Here is a 21,565-nt window from a genome sequence, read left to right on the forward strand (position 1 = left end):
TGACATTTCTCGACGTCAAAATGTTGTCAGACTTGCACATTTGAATAAGCAATAAAAATTAAGAAATTTCTACTAATTTCATGAAATTTCGCCAAGTTTTACCAAAACATTTGTAGGTTTTGAAATTTTGATTATTTTCAACATTTTTTTTTCTGAGAATTGTTTTACACCGTTATCTTCTCAAGAAAAAAATATGTGATAAAGCATCTATTCTTGAATAGAATAACGAACTCTGAAAATTCGAGTCCGATCAGAGAACATCGTAGCGACGTTATTTCGAAAAGAGGTTGAGTTAGTCCGTTTTACCCTACTTTCCCCAAATGAAAAAAATCCAATAATTGCATTTCTTAGTCATCATTTTTCTGTTGAATTATTATTGAAGAAAAACGCTTGAAAGTTAAATGACGTTGTCATAATTTGCGACAACACTTCTTTTTAGACAGCTAAAAATATGGGTAAAATGCAAACCCCGAGAAAAAAAAATAATTTTCGAAAGTTTTTAAGTTGGCGCATCTGGGTCACATATCAAACGAAAGCTCTTGAGTAATCCTTCAAAACGTAGTACTCAGTTTTTCATCCTAGTTCTGTTGGTACGAAAACAGGCGCCCTGAAAATCGTCAAAAAATTTATGAAAATAACCTATATCTTCAAATTAAATATCAAAGAATATCCAACGCTTGGCTTAAATGGAAGTGCCATAGGAATAGAGTGTCTATGCAAAATTTCAGATGAATCCGTTAGCTTTTGCGGAAGTTATTGCGATTTAAGTGATTTTACCTATTTTTAGACATGAAATCTTTGGGGGCTATTTTACCCCACTTCCCCCTAACGGAAAAATCTGAAAAATGGCCAGATACAGTGGTGGAAAGCATCATGCGCTTGATGTGTTTTTTGGTTCGCATCAAACACAATCTTTGCTCACGCGCTCGCGAACCCAAAAAGAGAGAACGGTTCACGATTTCCCGGATCGACGAACCAACACAAAACAAATGTCGAACGAGCAGAATCGCAGTTGGTTTGCCAGAAGGATCACAATGTATAACAATTGGTTTGTTGCCATTTTTTGTACATTTAAAGGTAATTAGTTGGGTGTTTTTTGATTATACTGGTCAGGTACCATTCCAATAAATGTTATCGACAAAAAAGTTTATCAAAATTTGATTTCATTACAGAAATATCGGCCGCGAACCTCTAAAATAAAAAAGCATCGCGCTTGCAAAAGATGCGATGCACTCGTTGGCGTTCGTGTCGTACGATCGCGAGCCACAGACGTACGAACACCATCGCACAGCAAAGGTTTGCGATGCGATGGCATTTTTTTGTAGCGCGTAAGCACGCGTTCGCGATCAATTTCCACCACTGGCCAGATATCTTTTTTTTATATGGAAAACCATACCCTTAAAATTTCAGCTCAATCGGAGCACATCGATTCCACTTCCTTTGGAAAGGGGGTTGCGGTTCTCGCGAACTGGCTCTTAATGGAATTAAAAGGAACAGTACTTAACCCGATTTTTTATTTACTTAGACTGTGAACCATTTCGCTTATTCGTTTAATTTTTAGGTACAATTTAAAACTTCGGTAGTTATTTTCCATTGGATGGTTTAAAAAAAAAAACTACGAGGACGGCCCATTTGAAATTTGACAGAGGAGTACACGGAGCCGCCAAACTACCCAAATTTGAGTTCTTTTGACGCAACCCCATAGTTTGGCCCAATAACTCAAATTTGAGTAAATCGATTAAACTCACACTATTTAGGTTGTTTGCATTTCACCCCAGCAAAAAAATATACTCAAGAGTAGATAAATTCAACCCAAACGTGAGTGTTTTCAATCCAATTTTGACAAAAACGGCATTTACCCAAAATTGGTTTATTGGGCCAAAGTACCCCCGGAGGGTCGATGCAGCTCGCTTTGTTTTTGACAACATCGGTGGGGGAGAAAGAGAAAACAACCTAATTTTGGGTAGCAAGTTAATCGATATACTTACTTTTTAGTAAAATAAACCCAAAAATATGTAGTTTTAGTTCTCCGTGTAGTTATTTGGAACAAAATAAAGGGATCTATGACATTTGGTCGAAAGACATTTAGTCGAATGACGTTTGGTCGAATGACATTTAGTCGAAAGTACATTTGGTCGAATGGACTTTTTGTCGAAAGCCATTTTTTGGAAAAAGAAGCATATGACATTTAGTCGAATGGACAATTCGTCGAATGGACATCTAGTCGAAAGGCACTAACTGATGAAGAGATGTGTTTCCACTCACATCTCTTCATCAGTTAGTATTATAGATTTCGGTATCATCGTTATTTATATGTTATTAAACAAGCAAGCCTCGTTGAATAAATGTACGACTCGCGCTGAAAAAAAAATCATCATTTTGTAACTTGTTGCTTAAATAACCATTTTGGCTCGCGTTCAGTTCATATGCAACACTGCGTCAAAGAAAAGCCTATGTTTAAGGACAAACGTCTAGAAATCCCACTTCAACAGTGCATCAGAACTTCAGACGCACAATTTTGAAGAAGCAAGCTTCAAACAACAGTGCTATAAAATGCTGTTTTTGCTCACTTATAATAAGCTTGAAACAGAAGATCAGGTGCGCTGGTTTCGTTTACGAAGAGATTTGTACGCTCGAACTCGCGAGTAAGTGCCAAAGTCGGTCATTGTTGCGGCCATTTTGGGATCCTAACCAATCTGTCCTTAAAAGTAGGAAAAATATCCGATGCAAAAGTCTGCAGCAATAACATCCAAATATCAAACGGAAGAACAGCTTGTATTCAAAAGGAGAAATTTCTTCTGAAACATTCAGTGTTGGTACAGGAAAACCGAATCAAATAAATAAACGTGAAAGAATAGCCTATGTTTCAAAGAAGGAAAAATTCATGATAAAAAGACAGCAGCCATAACATTCAAACATAGTACAAATTAGACGTGGGTAACTCACTTGCGAATCGACTCCAAGAATCGATTTGCGAAACCAGGTGAGTGAATCATGTTTTTTTTCAAAAGAGTTACGATTCACTGAAATTCATTACGAGTCCCTCAAGCTTCCGGAAAAAGTTATAGCTTGACTGCCCGCTTTAATGATGAGTACACGCAGAACATCGCAATCTTTGCCAATCGATCAATTTTTCGTTCGTAATGACCGAGCCGCACCAGTGATTCAATTCTTAAGTGGAAGGAGCTTTCTTAAGATTTTGTTGAGTCGATTCGCGAGTGAGTTACCCATGTCTAGAACGAAGAAAAACCTACTGTGTCACGAAAAGTTGTACGGTACAAGCGAGTTTCCTAGGAAACTGGATATTTAAAAGAGGAGTTGGCTAACATCGAATAAATAAATTTCAACAGATTCCGGAAATGAGTTACTGAATCGAACAAAATAGTCGATTCTTTTTAGAAAGTGAATCGACAGCAGTTCACTCTCAAAATTGAGTCAGATTCCCATCTCTGGTACAAATACAAATTTTGAAAGAATAGCCTATGTTTAAAAGAAGGAAAAATCATAGATGAAAAAATCACAACCATAATGTCCACTCTTCACTCTCAGCACAAATAATACACTTGAAAGTTGAAAAGAAGGAAAAATATTTGATGGAAAAGCCAGTATGTTATACACAAAAACGCAATGAAATGGTGAAACTGGAAAGAAGAGCCGCAACCTACACTGCACTACAATGTTTGCTTTTTTATGTTTGATATAATTAAACACGATTAAATTGCTATACGACTTAACGTCCATTCGACCAAACGTACTTTCAACCAAATAAGTTCTGTAACATATAAATTATGATACCGAAATCTATAAAATTGTTTTCCATTCAAAACTCTTCATCAGTTTGTTTCGACCAAATGTCCATTCGACGAATTGTCCATTCGACTAAATGTCATATGCTTCTTCTTCCAAAAAATGGGTTTCGACCAAATGTCCATTCGACCAAAAGTCCGTTCGACCAATTGTACATACATTACATACATTACATACATTTATTTGTTCAACATCACATTTAAGACAAGACATAATCAACAATAGTACGCTACAATCCTCGGTTTGTGGCTGCCGCTCTCCATCCTCGGTCGCGCCCAATGCTCGCCAAGTCACGTTCCACCTGGTCCGCCCATCGTGCTCTCTGCGCTCCACGCCTTCTTGTGCCAACCGGATCAGTTGCAAACACCAGCTTTGCAGGGTTGTTGTCCGGCATTCTTGCAACATGCCCTGCCCACCGTATCCTTCCGGCTTTGGCCACCTTCTGGATGCTGGGTTCGCCGTAAAGTGCAGCGAGCTCGTGGTTCATCCTTCTCCGCCACACACCGTTCTCCTGTACACCGCCGAAGATCGTTCTTAGCACGCGTCGCTCGAAAACTCCGAGTGCTTGTAGGTCCTCCTCGAGCATGGTCCATGTCTCGTGCCCGTAGAGGATCACCGGTCTTATTAGCGTTTTGTACATGGTGCATTTGGTGCGTGGGTGAATCTTTTTCGACCGCAGTTTCTTCTGGAGCCCGTAGTAGGCCCGACTTCCGCTGATGATGCGCCTCCGAATTTCACGGCTCACGTTGTTGTCAGCCGTCAGTAAGGATCCGAGGTAGACGAATTCCTCCACCACCTCGAAAGTATCCCCGTCTATCGTAACATTACTACCCAGATGGATCCGGTCGTGTTCGGTTCCGCCTACCAGCATGTACTTTGTTTTTGAGGAGTTCACCACCAGTCCGACCTTTGCTGCTTCGCGTTTCAGGCGGGTGTACAGTTCTGCCACCGTTCTAAATGTTCTAGCGATAATGTCCATGTCGTCCGCAAAGCACACAAATTGACCGGATTTTGTGAAAATCGTTCCCCGGCTGTTGAGCCCGGCTCGTCGCATCACACCTTCCAGCGCGATGTTGAAGAGTAGACATGAGAGTCCGTCACCTTGTCGCAGTCCCCGGCGAGATACGAATGAACTGGATAGTTCACCCGAAACCCTTACGCAGTTTTGCACACTGTCCATCGTTGCTTTAATCAGTCTAGTCAGCTTCCCAGGAAAGCCGTTTTCGTCCATGATTCTCCATAGCTCTGCGCGGTCGATACTATCGTATGCCGCTTTGAAGTCGATGAACAGGTGGTGCGTTGGGACCTGGTATTCACGGCATTTCTGGAGGATTTGCCGTACGGTAAAGATCTGGTCGGTTGTCGACCGGCCGTCGATGAAGTCGGCTTGATAACTTCCCACGAACTCATTTGTTTTAGGTGACAGACGACGGAAGATGATCTGGGATAGCACTTTGTAGGCCGCATTCAAAATAGTGATCGCCCTGAAGTTCTCACATTCCAAATGGTCGCCTTTCTTGTGAATGGGGCAGATTACCCCTTCCTTCCACTCCTCCGGTAGCTGTTCGGTTTCCCAGATCCTGACTATCAGCCGATGCAGACAGGTGGCCAACTTTTCTGGGCCCATCTTGATGAGTTCAGCTGCGATACCATCCTTACCAGCTGCTTTGTTGGTTTTGAGCTGGTGAATGGCATCCTTAACTTCCCTCAGCGTGGGAGTTGGTTAATGTCCGTCCTCCGCTGCACTAGCGTCGTCGTTCCTTCCGTTGCCGTGGGCTCCCGTGCCTACGTTCTCCACGCCGTTCAGGTGCTGATCGAAGTGCTGCTTCCACCTTTTGTACCGACCAATTGTACTTTCGACCAAATGTCATTCCACCAAAAGTCATTCGACCAAATGTCATTCGACGAAATGTCCTAAAGCCAAAATAAAGTACGCAGCCAAATCATTGCGAACAAAAAGTAACTATCGAACTGTCAAAACTAACCCTGATCGGGAGTAGTGTTATTTTTAACCGGACGCAAAATAATAATCGAAGTGTTAAATTTTAACTTAAAGTTAAACGAGTAAGCGAAACGGTTCACAGCGGCAGCTATATTATCGTTCAATTAAAAATTAGAAATTAGCAATAAACTTGATCAAAATCAACACTTTGTATGGGTGAAGCAATAAAAATTCAGGTTTTTGTTGAATAACGGGAAGTTCAGTGGATTTTTTCAATAGTTTTTTGTGCAGATGATAAAAAGAAGGAATATCTTTCTGTTATCTAAGACCGTGATAGTTTTCAATATTTTTTCTGTGAGATATTGGCTATTAATAGTTTTTGCCATTTCAGTGCGCGTTAATATTTTAGTCGGTTCACAGCCTTACTAAATGTTTCCGATCACAGATCTGGCCGGGACAAGGCAACTGATAACTGAAAAACTGGTAGGACAGTAGTGGACCATTCGCCAGAATGCCATTGGCCAGAAAGACATATGCCAGAAAATACCATTTCTCAGAAAACCGTTTGCCAGAAAGAACTATTTCCCAGAAAACCATTTGCCAGAAAGTACCGTTTCCCAGAAAGTACCATTTCCCAGAAATTTTCCAAAGTTCTCAATTCAGAAGTGATCTTAACCCTCTAATACCCAATCCCGCCTTTAGACGGGTATAGTTTGAGCATTTTTGTAATTTTTGTTTCGTGGGAAATCAAATGTTTTATATTTTTGGCTGATATTTAGGACTGTTTTGTATATCTCAAAATGGTTTTTTATGTATTTTAAAGCGTTCTTCTTCTTCTTCTTGGCGTAACGTCCTCACTGGGACAAAGCCTGCTTCTCAGCTTAGTGTTCTATGAGCACTTCCACAGTCATTAACTGAGAGCTTCCTCTGCCAATGACCATTTTGCATGTGTATATCGTGTGGCAGGCACGAAGATACTCTATGCCCAAGGAAGTCAAGGAAATTTCCTTTATGAAAAGATCCTGGACCGACCGGGAATCGAACCCGCCACCCTCAGCATGGTCATGCTGAATACCCGTACGTTTACCGCCTCGGCTATATGGGCCTAAAGTGTATTTACATTTTTTTTAAATCATTGAAAAATTGATGTTTTGGTCACCTTTCAGTAGTCATTGTTTATTTTGTAGGTATTGAATCGCTACAATTAACATATTTCAAATTTTTCCCAAACCGTTCTATCCTTGTTCAATAGTTCAAGGGTATCGAATACACTCTAAAATTATTTTCCTTAAAATTACACGGAAAATAAAATTATATGTGAAAAAAAATTAAAATAAAAATATTTCAACAATAATCATAAAATCTCAAAATGTTTTCATCCCAAAAAATCCGTACCCCAAATAGGCTTCCAGGAAAAATATAAAAGTGTGGGGAAGTTTAAAAATAAAAATTAGAAAAATCAAAAACTGAAATTCACGAAATCGAGAATTAAAAAGAATCATCTTCCAAAACATGTTTAAATCGATTTTAGATGACGAAAAATGATATTTAGATCAAAATCAAAAATTTGGGTATTAGAGGGTTAATCTATTAAAAATTTGAATCATTTTTATTGAAAAAAAAAACGCATTTTTTATTTGTTTGTGGTCGATAACATTTTCTTAAATCGATTAAAAAAATGTAGAATAGACGAATTTCGCGCCAACCCTTCTATGGGGCTGGCAGCACCCTCTCAGAATCAAATGAAACTTGGTAGACATAAACAATAGGTGTTTCTAAGCAACTTTGCATACTTTGACTTGATGATTTTGTGGCTATATCGGTCTCTTTCTACTCATAAGTATAAGGGAGTAGAGATCAAAGTGGATAATGAAATGATAGATATGATAGAATTCGCTAGGTAGCGAACAAGTGTGAAAATTTTATAGAAGGTGAAATTAGGCAAGTAGGCCATGTATTGAACGAATACATCGAATGCGTGAAACTTCTGCCGTGCGACCTGTGCTTTTAAACAGATCGGCTTGGTTGGTAGTTCATACCACCTTACCAAGGCTGGCAAAAGTTTCAGGCACCCGACTGATAGATATGATAGAATTCGCTAGGTAGCGAACAAGTGTGAAAATTTTATAGAAGGTGAAATTAGGCAAGTAGGCCATGTATTGAACGAATACATCGAATGCGTGAAACTTCTGCCGTGCGACCTGTGCTTTTAAACAGATCGGCTTGGTTGGTAGTTCATACCACCTTACCAAGGCTGGCAAAAGTTTCAGGCACCCGACTGCCTAATGTATTGTTCTGTTTTCATCACAAATTCTATCGATCGGTAGCTTTTTCGGAATTCGCACTCCGTTCATAGAGGTATGTCTATATCGCGGCGTGTTCTTCCTATTAGCTTTTTCGATCTTATAGGATAGAACACTTTTCTTTTTGAGCCAAACTTTTCATATCATGTACTGATTTATCGACCGTATTCTATAATTAACTTGATGATTTTGTGGCTATATCGGTCTCTTTCTACTCATAAGTATAAGGGAGTAGAGATCAAAGTGGATAATGAAATGATAGATATGATAGAATTCGCTAGGTAGCGAACAAGTGTGAAAATTTTATAGAAGGTGAAATTAGGTAAGTAGGCCATGTATTGAACGAATACATCGAATGCGTGAAACTTCTGCCGTGCGACCTGTGCTTTTAAACAGATCGGCTTGGTTGGTAGTTCATACCACCTTACCAAGACTGGCAAAAGTCTTGGTAAGGTGGTATGAACTACCAACCAAGCCGATCTGTTTAAAAGCACAGGTCGCACGGCAGAAGTTTCACGCATTCGATGTATTCGTTCAATACATGGCCTACTTGCCTAATTTCACCTTCTATAAAATTTTCACACTTGTTCGCTACCTAGCGAATTCTATCATATCTATCATTTCATTATCCACTTTGATCTCTACTCCCTTATACTTATGAGTAGAAAGAGACCGATATAGCCACAAAATCATCAAGTTAATTATAGAATACGGTCGATAAATCAGTACATGATATGAAAAGTTTGGCTCAAAAAGAAAAGTGTTCTATCCTATAAGATCGAAAAAGCTAATAGGAAGAACACGTCGCGATATAGACATACCTCTATGAACGGAGTGCGAATTCCGAAAAAGCTACCGATCGATAGAATTTGTGATGAAAACAGAACAATACATTAGGCAGTCGGGTGCCTGAAACTTTTGCCAGCCTTGGTAAGGTGGTATGAACTACCAATCAAGCCGATCTGTTTAAAAGCACAGGTCGCACGGCAGAAGTTTCACGCATTCGATGTATTCGTTCAATACATGGCCTACTTGCCTAATTTCACCTTCTATAAAATTTTCACACTTGTTCGCTACCTAGCGAATTCTATCATATCTATCATTTCATTATCCACTTTGATCTCTACTCCCTTATACTTATGAGTAGAAAGAGACCGATATAGCCACAAAATCATCAAGTTAATTATAGAATACGGTCGATAAATCAGTACATGCATACTTTGTTTTTTGAAATTTTTTCAAGAGTAACTTTTGAAGAGGGCCTAATTTTTTTTCATTGTTTTTTTTAAGTCGATGTAACTCAAAAATGACAAGAGCTACAAAAAAGTTTTGCATGGCGGAGTATCGTGAAATTATTTGAAGCTTTGTAGAAAAATATCAAAAAAATATAAAACTACTTTCTACACTGAAAAAAAAAGGTTTTAAAATTAAAATCAATATTGCAAAAAACCCTAGTTTCATAGTCACGGAAACAAATTCGCCCAATGCTAAAAGGACTAAGTTTGGCCGACCATCAACTAGGTGGCGGTAGTGAGCAAACGTCAGACTCGAACAAAACCGATGCGAGCGCCACGGGTGGGCAGTTGGCCAACTATCATATTTTGAAAAAGACCGATAAATCGGTGTACGATGGGAATTATCAGAGTGTTACGTCTGTTTGTCTGTGGCTTTATTATAATATCAGAAGTAATGACCCACGACACAAAAGCTGTTCAGTTATTCATTTCAAAATTATTAAACTTTTTGAAATAGTCGATTAATTTGTTAAAGATTTCATTTATGTCTGATGGTGCTGCAGCGTATTATAAAAATAAGAAAAAATTTGCTAGTCTTTGCAATTTCAAATCAAAGCATGGATTAGAAGCAGAGTGGCACTTTTTGCAACATCGCATGGAAAAGGGCCTTGTGATGCCATTGGTGGCACTCTCAAACGAATGGCAAAACGAGCCAGTCTTGCCAAGGATTGTAGCAATACTATTAAAACTCCTCGGGAGCTTTAAGAATAGGCAGTTACACAAACAGAAAAATATCACAAAATTGAATTTCTGTTACATATCGAATGAACAATACACAACGACTTGCTCACCACAAGACAGAGGTGACGGTTGTTAACAACCTGAAGTCGGAGCAGCAGATGGAGATCAGTGTAGGAGAGTGTACTATCCTGTCAAAGCGCTCCGTCAAACACTTGGGCGTGATGATCGACGATAAGCTTACCTTCGGTAGCCACGTCGATTATGCCTGTAAAAGAGCCTCCACAGCTATTGCGGCACTGTCCCGGATGATGTCCAATAGCTCTGCGATGTACGCCAGTAAGCGCAAGCTTCTGGCTAGTGTTGCTACGTCCATACTTAGGTATGGCGGCCCGGCGTGGGGCACCGCGCTAAGTACTAAATGCTACCGACGGAAGCTGGAAAGTACTTATAGGCTTATGTGCCTGAGGGTTGCGAGCGCATACCGTACCGTGTCACACGACGCTCTCTGCGTCATTACTGGTATGGTGCCTATCAGCATTCTTATCAGTGAGGACATGGAGTGCTTCGAAATGCGCGGCACAAGAGGCATACGCAGGACTGCCAGGATGGCCTCTATGGTCAAATGGCAGCGCGCGTGGGACAGTTCCACTAAAGGGAGGTGGACCCATAGGTTGATACCGAGGGTAGATAGTTGGATTAATAGGCGCCATGGGGAAGTTACATTCCACCTGACACAGGTCCTTACAGGTCATGGTTGCTTCCGACAGTATCTACACCGTTTCGGGCATGCGGATTCTCCCGAATGCCCAGCGTGCAATGGTTTAGAGGAAACGGCGGAACACGTTTTGTTCGTGTGCCCGCGTTTTCGCACAATGCGTGACCGCATGCTTGCCACATGCGGGGAGGACACAAACCCGGACAACTTGGTCCAGAGGATGTGTAGGGATGAGTTTGGCTGGAACGCCGTGCTACCGTGATGGTGCAGGCTACGCAGCTAACCTTGTGGGCGCGATGTGCACTAGCCCCTCTCTGAAGCAATACCTTCTTGGTGGTTCCGGAGAGACGTAGGGTTTGGCGACCATAGGAATGGTTTAGTGGGTACGAGGAGAGAGTAGTCCTGGATTTTACTTTTGTTGTAGAAGACGGCCTGTCAGACCTACACTACCCTAACCTTCTGTTAGGGTGTCTGTTGAGCAGATTATCCCCCTATGGTTTAGAAGGAAAAAAAAACACAACGACAGCAGAAGAGTTTGATGAACTATTCAAAATAGCAAAAACTATATCTGGCACACAAAAACTTCATTCTTTTGTACCGATCGCTCATAATAAAATCATGGCCAAAACATATTCCAACTCTAATGAAGAACCAAAGGTTTTCAAATTGTTCGATTAAATTAATAAAAATATATGAATATTTAACTAGGAATAAGAACATAGTGTAATGCCACAAAACATTAGAGAAAAAAAAATAAAAAATAAATATATAAAAAAAAGTTTTTTTTTTAATATGCGTTTATTCGAAATCTCCACAATGAAATTATGCGCCTACCATTGAGCGTCAACAAAATTCAGTTCGATCATTCAAAATTCGCATTAAAAAAATCCTGCTTTTGTGCAATAAAAATACAATCTCTATATTGATTAACTGTTTATCACTTCCGACAATTCTACAACAGTCCACAATATATCACATATATATTATAATTTTGAGTTACATTAATATAAAAGTTAGAGAAAATATACGCCCTTTTCAAATGTTAGTCCAGATAAATGTTAGGGTTTTTTGCAATATTGATTTTAATTTTTAAAACCTTTTTTTTTCAGTGTAGAAAGTAGTTTTATATTTTTTGATATTTTTCTAAAAAACTTCATGAAATTTCACGATACTCCGCCATACAACACTTTTTTGTAGCTCTTGTCATTTTTGAGTTACATCGATTTAAAAAAAAATCAATGAAAAACAATTAGGCCCTTTTCAAAAGTTACTCTTGAAAAATTTCGAAAAATTCCGTATTGTTTATGTCCACCAAGTTTCATTCGATTCTGAGAGGGTGCTGCCAACCGTTGGTCGAGTTGGCGCGAAATTCGTCAATATTGGTTTTGTTCAGATTTAGATGCAAAAGTTAAATAAAATATTGGAACTGATTTAAGAGCTATCAATAAATGCAATACATTAAATCTTTTATGATATTTAATTATTTTTTTGCGCATTCCACAACAGTTTATTATTTTTTTCAATTAGAACATTTCCACAAATTTGTCTTATGGACAAGTTGATCTGACGTCAAATGTTATTTTGCCGGAATATGATCAATATTCATCAAAGATTTTCTCTTCTTTGAAACATAGGCTTCTTTTCAGCCTTCAATAACATGATCACTTTAAATCATATTTTTTTTGCCAAATAGCAAAATTACCCGGAAATGTTGATCACACACATAAGTCAATCGAAGACCATAAACAATAAAGTAAATAACTTTGTCGTGCGTGATATTTTTGATCAACGCTTCATCATGAATAACCTTTTGGAAGCAATGAATAAAATGCACAGAAATAATTAATTAAGTAAAGTGAAAAATTAGCAGAAGTTAAAATACACATTAATAAGAAAAACCTAAGTGACGGTTTTACCTATACCATTAGCCTGGCTGTCACTTTCCGAAAGTCAGTACCCGGAATGTCTCATTATTAGGCCGAATATCACTAGACTAAATATTAGGAAAAACTTGTTCTTGGGGAAATTAATTCTAATAATCCCAGAAAAGTTTTTTCCTTCTTTCATTTATCTGTTGTTCATTCTGGATGAACTTCCTAGCTTATTTGCGCCATTTCTAACCAATATAATCCCTTATCGCCATGAATGTAACATGTGAGTTTAGCATATCTGGGCTTATGGTACATATTACGGCTAGTGGCGCTCGGACTACTGTTATGGAATCTTAGTATCATTGGCATTAGGGCATTTATTTGCAGGCCATTTTGTCGAAGGTCATTTGGCCAAAGGTCATTTTTTGTTTTATCCTTTTATACTGTTACTAGCTGTCCCGGCAAACGTCGTACTGCCTCCCTACTGTGTTTTTGACAGAACAGTCAGTAGAAAAATGCCCTGAAAAATGAAGTTTCAATTTTTCCCGTTTTCATTGCTTTCCCGGTCGATTTTCATTATTATTTTTCCGCACGAACACGTCGGAGCCCTGCAAGAATGCAACAGTGAAAGAATGAAGTATATCCGTTGACCCGTTCCCGAGCGTATTCGTGACATACAAACACCATTCTATTTTTATTTATATAGATTATAATTGTTGAAGATGGAGCTACTGTATTTTACCCATGAATCTTTCCTCTTTTGAATGGCTTAGGGACAAAACGTCGAAAGACAAAAGGTCGAATGCCAAAACGTCGAAAGGGACAAAACGTCGAGAGGACAAAACGTCGAAAAAGAGTAATCTAAGCAAATAGTGAGTTATTTATTACACAGCGTAACAAAAAATAGCTTTTGGTCTGTCTCAAGAGCAAACTTATGTGTCTCTGACAGATTTTGGGCCACTGAATCCGAATCTGGGCTCAGATTTGCTCCAACACGTCACAATTTTGAGCTATACCTCAATTTATAGGGCAAAATATGCGATTTTGGGCTTCTTTGACTGCAAGTTATTAAGCATGGAACTATTTTTTTTAACAACCAAAAGGTTAAATGGTCAATTAACATCTAAATTACCGACTCATGCAAAATATTTCGTTTTACCAAATCAAATTTGATAGTTTTAAGCGATTTATGTTAGGTACGATATTTCCCATACAAGTCACCCTCCAAAAGTTGCATGCAAGTTTTCATACTAACGTAAAATGCTTAAATCTATGAAATTTGATTAGGTAAAACGAAATATTTTGCATGAGTCGTAAATTTAGATGTTAATTGACCAATTAACCTTTTGATTGCATAAAAAAAATATTTCCATGCTCAATGGCTTGCAGTCAAAAAAGCCCAGAATCGCATATTTTGCCCTATAAATTGAGGTATAGTTCAAAATTGTGACGTGTTGGAGCAAATCTGAGCCCGGATTCGGGTTCAGCGGCTCAAAATCCTTCGGAGACACATAAGTTTGCTTTTGAGACAAAAAAATGTTGCGCTGTGTTATTTTAAAAGGATACTCATTCTTTCACTTGAATCTGCCAACTTGTTCAGAGGGGAGCCTTCCTGAGGCTCCCTGAAATAACACCTCAGGGTGCGCATGTTTCTTGAACAGTACTTCGCGGGTATATAATATAAACTGTCGTTTATAAAAACTCACATCACGTCACGTTAAGTGTAACATTATTTATTCCCGGACTTTCCCGGCCTGTTCTTTTCTTTCTTCTTTGGAGCCCCAAAAATGAACTGATGTTGAAAGTGTCATCAAATCTTATGTGCGTCCTGACCAAGGTGCTGCTCTAGGACTTTGTGACGCATCTGCAATCTGCATACATGCGTTGATGCGCGAAAATAGGCGCCACAATGAAGTGGGATATTTTGGCATCGGACATTAAGATTTTGGATTTTCCGGTAATCCACGGTGACCGAATGGGTTCCCCTTTTCAATTGAGGGTGAGTTTCTGAATCAAATCAGCCCAAAAATGGTAGAAACATGACCATTTCAATTTACCAGGTCCCAGGGTACCATGTTGGCATGTTGGCATTCTGCGGGTGCATTTCTTGCTCAAGCTGCGTTTACTTTGGAGCTCACGTGCATTCCAAATTTTGAACTGAATAATTTTGATCCTAGCGTGCCGTTTTTGAACTTCAACGCAAATTGATCGCGTTCAAATGCAACACTGCGAGTGACACAATGTCAGTAACACCTTCCTCAAATTTTTCAGCATTACGTCATAACTTCCGTTGGCTGGATCTCTGGCACCTTCAGGGTGGCGATGGCGATCATCGGGCGCATTTTTCCTTCAAGGGCGTTTGGTTTTGTTACGGCTGTCCTTCTCCGAAATTCATCCGGTATTTCAGAATATGGTACTAGCACAATAATGCCAAGTATCCACACAATAATCTTTACACAGCTGGTGATTTCAACTCGGGTCTGAAGCACCATAGAGTGCAAAATGAGTCACTGCCCTTCAGCGCTTGGGCAGTGACCCGAGGTAATGAGACATAATGAGTGTGTCCCCGTTAATAAGTTGGTCATCCTGCCATCTTGGTGGATCTACCGTATCGCCACCCCTCTCAGGCTATCAAAAGGATTAAATTGTTCCACACAAAATCTCAAACAAACCACACTGAACTGCAAACACTTACACACTTTTCGACGTTTTGTCCTTTCGGCGTTTTGTCCCTTCGACGTTTTGTCCTTTCGACGTTTTGGCATTCGACGTTTTGGCATTCGACGTTTTGTCTTTCGACGTTTTGTTACCCATTCATGTTGCTTTATCCCAGACAACCAGTAATCATATAAAACGTTGCATAACCCTTTCGTGACGAACCAACACAATTGTGCTGCTGAGCGGTAACAATCTTGCATATTTTTTCATCTGTTTAGACTTTGTTTTAAAAAAAGACACTACACCGTCTTCAGCCAGAGGCTGCACAGACTGAACATTACACATACACGAGACAACGGACAACACACATAACACCCAGTGGCCCAATGGAGAATTTTCCGTTCGACGAAAAGTTTTCCCCGATTGGAGCGGGAATGGAACCCGCACTCCGAGGCTTACGAAACGCCTAGACGACTGACGCCGCTAACCGCACGGCCACGAAGCCCACCAAATATGATGTAAATTGTTCCACTAATTCAGCCATTACTTATACTTGTATGTGTGAAATAAACTTTTGTTTACGTTGCCTGTCAAATTTACCACAACAAGGTAAACAAAAAGTGGGTAAAAACGGTAAAACATGAAAAAGTTTTATCTGTCGCATATAATTTATTTCCGATTTATCTACGTAGTCAACGCTAAAAATCAAAAGATAAAGAGTAGTACTTTCAAATGAGTAAAAATAATAATTACTTTTTTTTGGGAAATCTAAGAGTTCTGGAGAGCCAAAGTTGAGCAATTTGTATGAAGATTTCACTTTTTTGCGCTCCGTCACGAAAGGGAGAAGATGATAAAGTGGAGGCCATATGCGTACATGCCTCCATTTAAGCGCATGTAAAATGTACGCATATCGCCTCCACTTTATCATCTTATGCAACGTTTTATATGATTACTGGTTATCTGGGATGGTTCTAACATACTCAAGAATTAAATTTAGTAGGTTATTGGGGTCAATATGACCCAAACAGGCTCGCTGAATGCTGAACTACGGCATCGCGGTGAGCCTAGCCTCACATCCTAGGTGGGATAATGTCAAAACATAGTCTTACAATGTATAGGCGTTTAAAAGAAGCAGTTATCTGCAGTTATCCAAATACGATTTGGGGCAACATTCGTCATTTCATAAGAGAATACATTTAAGTATTCATTCAAATATAAAAAATGAATTGATTGAATGAATAAGAAAAATCTACGTGAATAAATGAGACACAATCTTCTAAAAAATGGTGTTTGATTGGATTCTGAGAGGATTACGACCTTCACTGGTTTAGCTTTTGATAACAAAAGGCAATACAAAAAATCATTTGGACATGAAAAAGTTTTTGTTAGAAAAACTTTTTTTCCTTAAAAGTGCCCATCTTGTGGTGTATAGACGGTTAGTAAAGAACATATTTACCTATCTGGAGACAAAATTCATAGATGGTGTTTTTTTGTAAATCGATTTTGAATTTTTGAAAGAGATTTTTTCAGTGTAGGGCTCAATTTGGATTTTTTAAATATTTTTTTCTTGGAACTTCACGTATTTAGTGACAATCACTCATACAACACTTTCTTGTAGGAGTAGCCATTTTTTATTAAACACATTAAAAAAAACGGTAAAAAAGTTAAGCCCTTTTCAAAAGATAGTCTAGATAATGTTTGAAGAAACTAAGTATGCAAAGTGGCATATCTAGTCAAGGTCTACACACCTAGAAAGTTTCATTGTAATCTGAGAGGATGCTGCCAACATTTGTTCGAGTTGGCGCGAAATCCGTCTAATATCAAATCATAAATGCAATCATATAATTGCACTAAGGGCCTGTCCATAAACTACGTAGACTCTTAGGGGGGACGGGAGGGTCTGGCCAAAGTCTACGCTCCATACAAATTTCGAAAATTTTGTATGGACAAAAGTCTACGAGGGGGGAGGGGGGGGGGGTCTGAGATGGCCGAAAAAAGTCTACGTAGTTTATGGACAGCGCCTAATGATACATTCCTAGAAATACTTTACAGAGTTTACTTAAAGATTTAAAACTATTCTAACACTAAATATTTATATTGATTTAAAATAACAGCAAACCGAAAACAAAATTTGAAATCTAATTAACTGATTAACTGATATCAAATGTGATAACAATTTGTTGCTGAATACAAATCATGTTTTCGATTTGCTGTGATTTTGTTGTTGAACTTTGCTCGGGTAACCACGGTGCTGAAGCCTTATTGCATGCAGATGTACGGCGTATTTAGAGCAATCGTGACTTTACATGCAATCTTATGTTAGATTAAACGTGGAAATGGGCAATACTGGTATAATCTTGGTTCAGTCGCATATATCCACATGCCCATTTCCACTTTAAATCAACATTAAGAGTTCACGCAAAGTAATGATTGTTCTAAATAGACCGTATATCTGCATGCAACACGGCTTCAGTACCGTGGTTACTTGGGCTACTCTTTCTAGTTTTACTGTAAGATTTTTTTTGCACCAAAACTGCTTCTTTTGAAATTCTGGACTCAATTTGGATTTATTTTAATATTTTCGTTCTTGAAACTTGACGTATTTAGTGGCCATCACCCATACAACACTTTCTGCTGGAGTAGTCATTTTTTCATTAAACACATTTGAAAAAAAATCGGTAAAAATAGTTGAGGTGATATTTGCGATACACAAGCGTGAAATTTTTTTGAGTTATCAAATAATATTTAATGCTTAATGTTGTGAAGCATTTATTCTTGCTTACAGATAGTTTCTTAAGTTTAGGGAAAATGTTACCCATTATACTTACCATTTAAAATAAACTCACCCCATATTACCCTAAAATTGATGAAACTCATGTCAAAATTAATTGAATATGTCAAAAACATCACAATAGCATACACCAAGAAAAAAGACATGTGAAAATTTGGCGAAATTTTGAAGTTTCAGAATTAATTGCTAAGTGGATCTTTTTTTCTGTCATACCCAATTTTTAAGCAATTTTCCCCAAATTTATCAGAATTCACTTTATTCCTCAAAAACCAAATATTTTTCAACACAGATCACTAAAACAATGTTAAATGGATGTAGTGCATTCATTGAAAGATATATTTCATCATGTTTGCATGTAGTTTTCAAAAGAAACTGTAACCTCTATATGGTGGATCTGTTTTTGTGCCGGTCACTGTAAACATCCTCCTCTCCTCTTCTTGGCGTAACGTCCTCACTGGGACAAAGCCTGCTTCTCAGCTTAGTGTTCTATGAGCACTTCCACAGTTATTAACTGAGAGCTTCCTCTGCCAATGACCATTTTGCATGTGTATATCGTGTGGCAGGCACGAAGATACTCTATGCCCAAGGAACACTGCAAACATAATCGAAGTGATTAACTGCTTTAAGAAATTGAATTATTGAAAAATATTAACCCTCTAATACCCAAATTTTTGATTTTGATCAATCTAAAATCGATTCAAACATGTTTTGGAAGATGATTCTTTTTAATTCTCGATTTTGTGAATTTCAGTTTTTGATTTTTCTAATTTTTATTTTTGAACATCCCCACACTTTTATATTTTTCCTGGAAGCCAATTTGGGGTACGGATTTTTTGAGATGAAAACATTTTGAGATTTCATGATAATTGTTGTAATATTATTATTTTAAATTTTTTACACAGAAAATTTTATTTTCCGTGTAGTTTTATGGAAAATAATTTCTACACGATTCCCTTAAACAATTAAACAAGGATAGTATGATTTGGGAAAAATTTAAAATATGTCAATTGTAGCGATTCAATACAAAATAAACAATTACTTCTAAAAGGTGACTTAAACATAATTTTTTCAATGATTTAAAGAAATGTAAATACGCTTTAAAATACACCTAAAACCATTTTGAGATATACAGAACAGTCCTAAATATTTGCCAAAAATATATAAAAAAAAAGATTTTCCACGACACAAAAAATACAAAAATGCTCAAACTATACCCCGTCTGAAGGCGGGACTGGGTATTAGAGGGTTAAAATTGACGACATTTTTTTTTTTGGTAATAAATCAACTAAATTTTCAGTCATATCTTCAGTTTCAATAAACTTATAGAAAAAAAAATATTCTGGGGAATGATACATTCTCGCAAATGGTACTTGCGGACATTTTTTTATATTCCTTGTTGGGTATATAAGTCGGGCAAATAGTATTCTGGCAAAACAGCTGGTAAGGATGGTATCGCAGCTGAACTCATCAAGATGGGCTGATAGTCAGGATCTGGGGAACCGAACAGCTACCGGAGGAGTGGAAGGAAAGGGTAAGCTGCCCCATTCACAAGAAAGGCGACCATTTAGAATGTGAGAACTTCAGGGCGATCACTATTTTGAATGCTGCCTACAAAGTGCTATCCCAGATCATCTTCCGACGTCTGTCACCTAAAACGAATGAGTTCGTGGGAAGTTATCAGGCTGGCTTCATCGACGGCCGGTCGACAACGGTCCAGATCTTTACCGTACGGCAAATCCTCCAGAAATGCCGTGAATACCAGGTCCCAACACATCACCTGTTCATCGACTTCAAAGCGGCATACGACAGTATCGACCGCGCAGAGCTATGGCGAATCATGGACGAAAACGGTTTTCCTGCTCAACGAGCCGGGCTCAACAGCCGGGGAACGATTTTCACAAAATCCGGTCAATTTGTGTGCTTTGCGGACGACATGGACATTATCGCTAGAACATTTGGAACGGTGGCAGAGCTGTACACCTGCCTGAAACGCGAAGCAGCAAAGGTCGGACTGGTGGTGAATGCCTCAAATACAAAGTACATGCTGGTAGGCGGAACCGAACACGACCGGATCCGTCTGGGTAGTAATGTTACGATAGACGGGGATACTTTCGAGGTGGTGGAGGAATTCGTCTACCTCGGATCCTTACTGACGGCTGACAACAACGTGAGCCGTGAAATTCAGAGGCGCATCATCAGTGGAAGTCGGGCCTATTACGGGCTCCAGAAGAAACTGCGGTCAAAAAGGATTCACCCACGCACCAAATGCGCCATGTACAAAACGCTAAAAAGACCGGTGATCCTCTACGGGCACGAGACATGGACCATGCTCGAGGAGGACCTACAAGTACCTCGGAGTTTTCGAGCGACGCGTGCTAAGAACGATTATCGGCGGTGTGCAGGAGAACGGTGTGTGGCGAAGAAAGATGAACCACGAGCTCGCTGAACTTTACGGCGAACCCTGCATCCAGAAGGTGGCCAAAGCCAGAAGGATACGGTGGGCAGGCCATGTCGCAAGAATGCCGGACAACAACCCTGCAAAGCTGGTGTTTGCAACTGATCCGGTTGGCATAAGAAGGCGTGGAGCGCAGAGAGCACGATGGGCGGACCAGGTGGAGCGTGACTTGGCGAGCATTGGGCGCGACCGAGGATGGAGAGCCGCAGCCACAAACGAGTATTGTGGCGCACTATTGTTGATTATGTCTTGTCTTAATGATGTTGAACAAATAAATGTATGTATGTATGTATATGTACTCTGGCAAATTGTTTTCTGGCGTTTGTCATTCTGGCGAATGGTTTTCTGGCGAATGGTTTTCTGGCAAATATCGCACAATCCGAAAACCTGTTGTACTTTGAGAAAATTTAACATATGAGGGGGTTTTAGAAGCAAAGGGGTGTAAGTGTCAAAAACCCTCTTTCGAAATGACGATTAAAGTTTCAAAATCGACCCAATTTTCAACGATTTATTTTAATTTTTCTAATCATCGTAAAAATAATCTTAAAAAATTCCTGAAAGCTTGAAATCTTACGAATTTTTGAAACGCTCAGCTCAAAATCGACAAAATGGTCACTTACACCCCTTTGATTCTCTAATATGTGTATATATATTAGAGTGGGTCAACGTTGTACGGAGAAAAATAAAATTTGATCGCACCAACCCGGAACAAAGCTTTTTCAATCTATATTTGCGCCCAAAACAACTGTGAAAATTTTGGAAACGATTGGTTAGGTCCCCGTATACCAAATTGCGATTGAAATATATATGGAATTTAGTATAGAAAAACGTCCTTTTTTGCATTTTCCTCATAAGTTGAAATTTTTTGTCTAAAACTATGTATCCGATAATAGTCAAGTAAAGTCTAGGATATGCTGAAAAACTTTACCGAAGACCGCAAAGTGATTCGAGCTTGTGAAAAAAGTTATACGCTTGTTAAGTTTGGCAAAAAATTGAGATTTTATTATTGATGTTCTTTCTGCATATTATAAATGTTAAGCACCATCA

General features: G+C 38.9%; 1 protein-coding gene across 15 annotated transcripts in view; it reads right to left on the reverse strand.

The window, feature by feature from the left end:
* Positions 1–8,636: 8,636 nt before the first annotated feature.
* LOC109432733 (innexin shaking-B) overlaps positions 8,637–21,565 on the reverse strand; it is a 434,999-nt gene continuing 422,070 nt past the window's right edge. For all 15 annotated transcript variants that reach the window (XM_062861050.1, XM_062861049.1, XM_062861044.1 and 12 more), the window contains one exon: positions 8,637–18,655. In XM_062861050.1, the coding sequence (XP_062717034.1) occupies positions 18,640–18,655 (16 nt within the window). In that variant the 3' untranslated portion in view covers positions 8,637–18,639. The remainder of the gene's footprint in view (positions 18,656–21,565) is intronic.

Source organism: Aedes albopictus, chromosome 3 (assembly GCF_035046485.1).
Source record: "Aedes albopictus strain Foshan chromosome 3, AalbF5, whole genome shotgun sequence".
Classification (NCBI taxonomy): Eukaryota; Metazoa; Arthropoda; class Insecta; order Diptera; family Culicidae; genus Aedes; species Aedes albopictus.